The 2,147-nt window shown below is 37.8% G+C and overlaps 1 protein-coding gene across 2 annotated transcripts in view; it reads right to left on the reverse strand.

Annotated features, from left to right (window-relative positions):
- The window catches only part of LOC102679680 (dopamine receptor 1), a 43,361-nt gene that overhangs the window by 3,715 nt on the left and 37,499 nt on the right, over window positions 1–2,147 (reverse strand). For both annotated transcript variants that reach the window (XM_006608203.2, XM_006608202.2), the window contains exons 2-3: window positions 959–1,028; window positions 2–309 (exon numbers count right to left, since the gene is read on the reverse strand). In XM_006608203.2, coding sequence (XP_006608266.1) covers window positions 2–309; window positions 959–1,028 — 378 coding nt within the window. The remainder of the gene's footprint in view (window position 1; window positions 310–958; window positions 1,029–2,147) is intronic.

Below are 2,147 nucleotides of genomic sequence, written 5' to 3' on the forward strand. Positions count from 1 at the left end.
TGAGAGGATCCTTTATGTGTATGTAACGATCGAGAGAGATCGCGCAAAGATTCAAAATAGAGGCAGTGCTGCACATAACGTCGAAGGCGATCCAAGTGTCGCAGAATCGCGGCCCGAATACCCAATAGCCGAGGAGATCGTTCACCCCGGCAAAAGTCATAACCAGACAACCGACGAAAAGATCGGCGATAGCGAGGGAGGCCAGGAATAAATTCCCTATTCTCCGTAAACCGCGGTCCGTGTAAATTGCCACACAGACTAAAATGTTCCCCGCCACGGATAAAAATATCAAGATCAGGAAGAGAAATCCTGAAAAGAATCGGGGGAACAAGGTGGACTAGTTGGAGAATCGATGGAGTTTGCTCAAATAATATCACTCACCCCTCGAAGAGCTGAGTTGAGATGCATCGAATTATTATGGGCGATTATCGGGCGATTTTTTTTTTCTTTTTTAATTACGACATTTAAGAAATACAAACGAAGGGACATCGTAATTGTCGTGAATGAATTTTTCTTTTTTTTTTTAATTCCTATGAGATGATTGAGTTCCGTGAAGAAAAATAAAAATGAATCGTAAGAAGAGATATCTCGAAGAGGAGAGGATGGAAACGTTGATATATTCCGTTTGTGGAAATTATTCGATTAATGAGAGGAAAAGGATCAACGGAACGAAGCGAATTGCAATTGCAAATGCACGAAGATAAGAAATATAACAATGATATATGGACGAAACAGACGAGAAGAAGGAATTATGGATACAGCTATTTAGAAACGAGGAGGAGATAAAGAACGAAATAGGGAGGGAATAGAGAGAGAAAGAGAGAGAGAGAGATAGATAGATAGATAGCTAAAGAGAGATAGATAGCGAGCTTAGATCAAAGTTTTCGAGTGAAGGTCCTCCTAGAGGGTTGCCTTCGAGGGGCGAGTCGCGATCGATCAAATGGGAAGTTTAGCGAACCAACTAGAAGCACCGACAACAGCGAGAAAGTGTCTTCAGGCAGATCTTCTTTCCCGTCTGTCAGGTTGTTCTGTGAACAGAGAACAAGAAGATTTGCTGATGTAAAAATCGGAAACATTTTTTACACACAATGTTTGTAATTTATGCAATTCGCGAAATGCGTTCTCCATTTTCCAACATGAATAATCGAGAATTATTACGTAATTCACCTTCTTCTCTTATACGCGCGCAACACAATCTTTTTCTTTCCATACCGGATCGAAATGGAGATAAAAAGTTTGTTGTCTAAAAATCTATCATCTTGGATTTCTTCTTCCGTTTGAGAATGGCGCATTGCCAAGGGGAGGGGAGGGGAAAAAAATAAAAAGCGTACGCTTTTATTTTCTTCTTTTTTTACTTCTTTCCCTCGATATTTCACTCGAAAGCCGTATATATACCTTTAGAATATACTTTTGATATTCGCATTCACGGAAAATCGATAACACGGACGGACCAAGATGACGCAAGATTTACAAGGCTCTTTACTTCCGCTCGAACGCGTTGTCTGTCAAACCGTCTTCTATCCCATCTCCAAGAATACGTAAAAATATATATACGAAGCGAGATACGAAAAGTAAAGCTGTATTTGTGCAATACGGTTCGTCGATAATATTTCTAAAAATTCTTATTAACATGCATTCGAACAGATCGATCGTTACTCTTTCGTACGAAAAGTAAAGCTTCCGCTGTATTTATGCAATACGGTTCGTCGATAATATTTCTAAAAATTCTTATTAACGCACATCGTTACTTTTTCGTACGAAAAGTATTTATGTAATATAATTCGTCGATAATATTTCTAAAAATTCTTATTAATGTACATCGATTCGATTGATATCGTTATTCTCTCGTTTTCTGTCCCGCGAATATTTTAATCTTCGCGATTATTCATAAGCGTTTTTATTCCATTTAACACGTTCTTTCACGCCTGCTTTCTCTTTAAATTTTCGTTCTCGTTACGGATTTCGATTATCCACTGTCAAATCAATTCAATTCGCCAATTAGCAATTAACGTTCCATGGATCGATTATGTGTAACATATTGGGTAGCTCGAAATTTAAATATTTTTTCCAATATTCATCAAATCAAAGTCAGTTTTGAAAAGGGACAAAGGGATTAAAATTAAACGTTCGATTTCTCTTTTTTTTTT

The sequence above is a fragment of the Apis dorsata genome, unplaced genomic scaffold (genome assembly GCF_000469605.1).
Source record: "Apis dorsata unplaced genomic scaffold, Apis dorsata 1.3 scaffold_29, whole genome shotgun sequence".
NCBI lineage: Eukaryota > Metazoa > Arthropoda > Insecta > Hymenoptera > Apidae > Apis > Apis dorsata.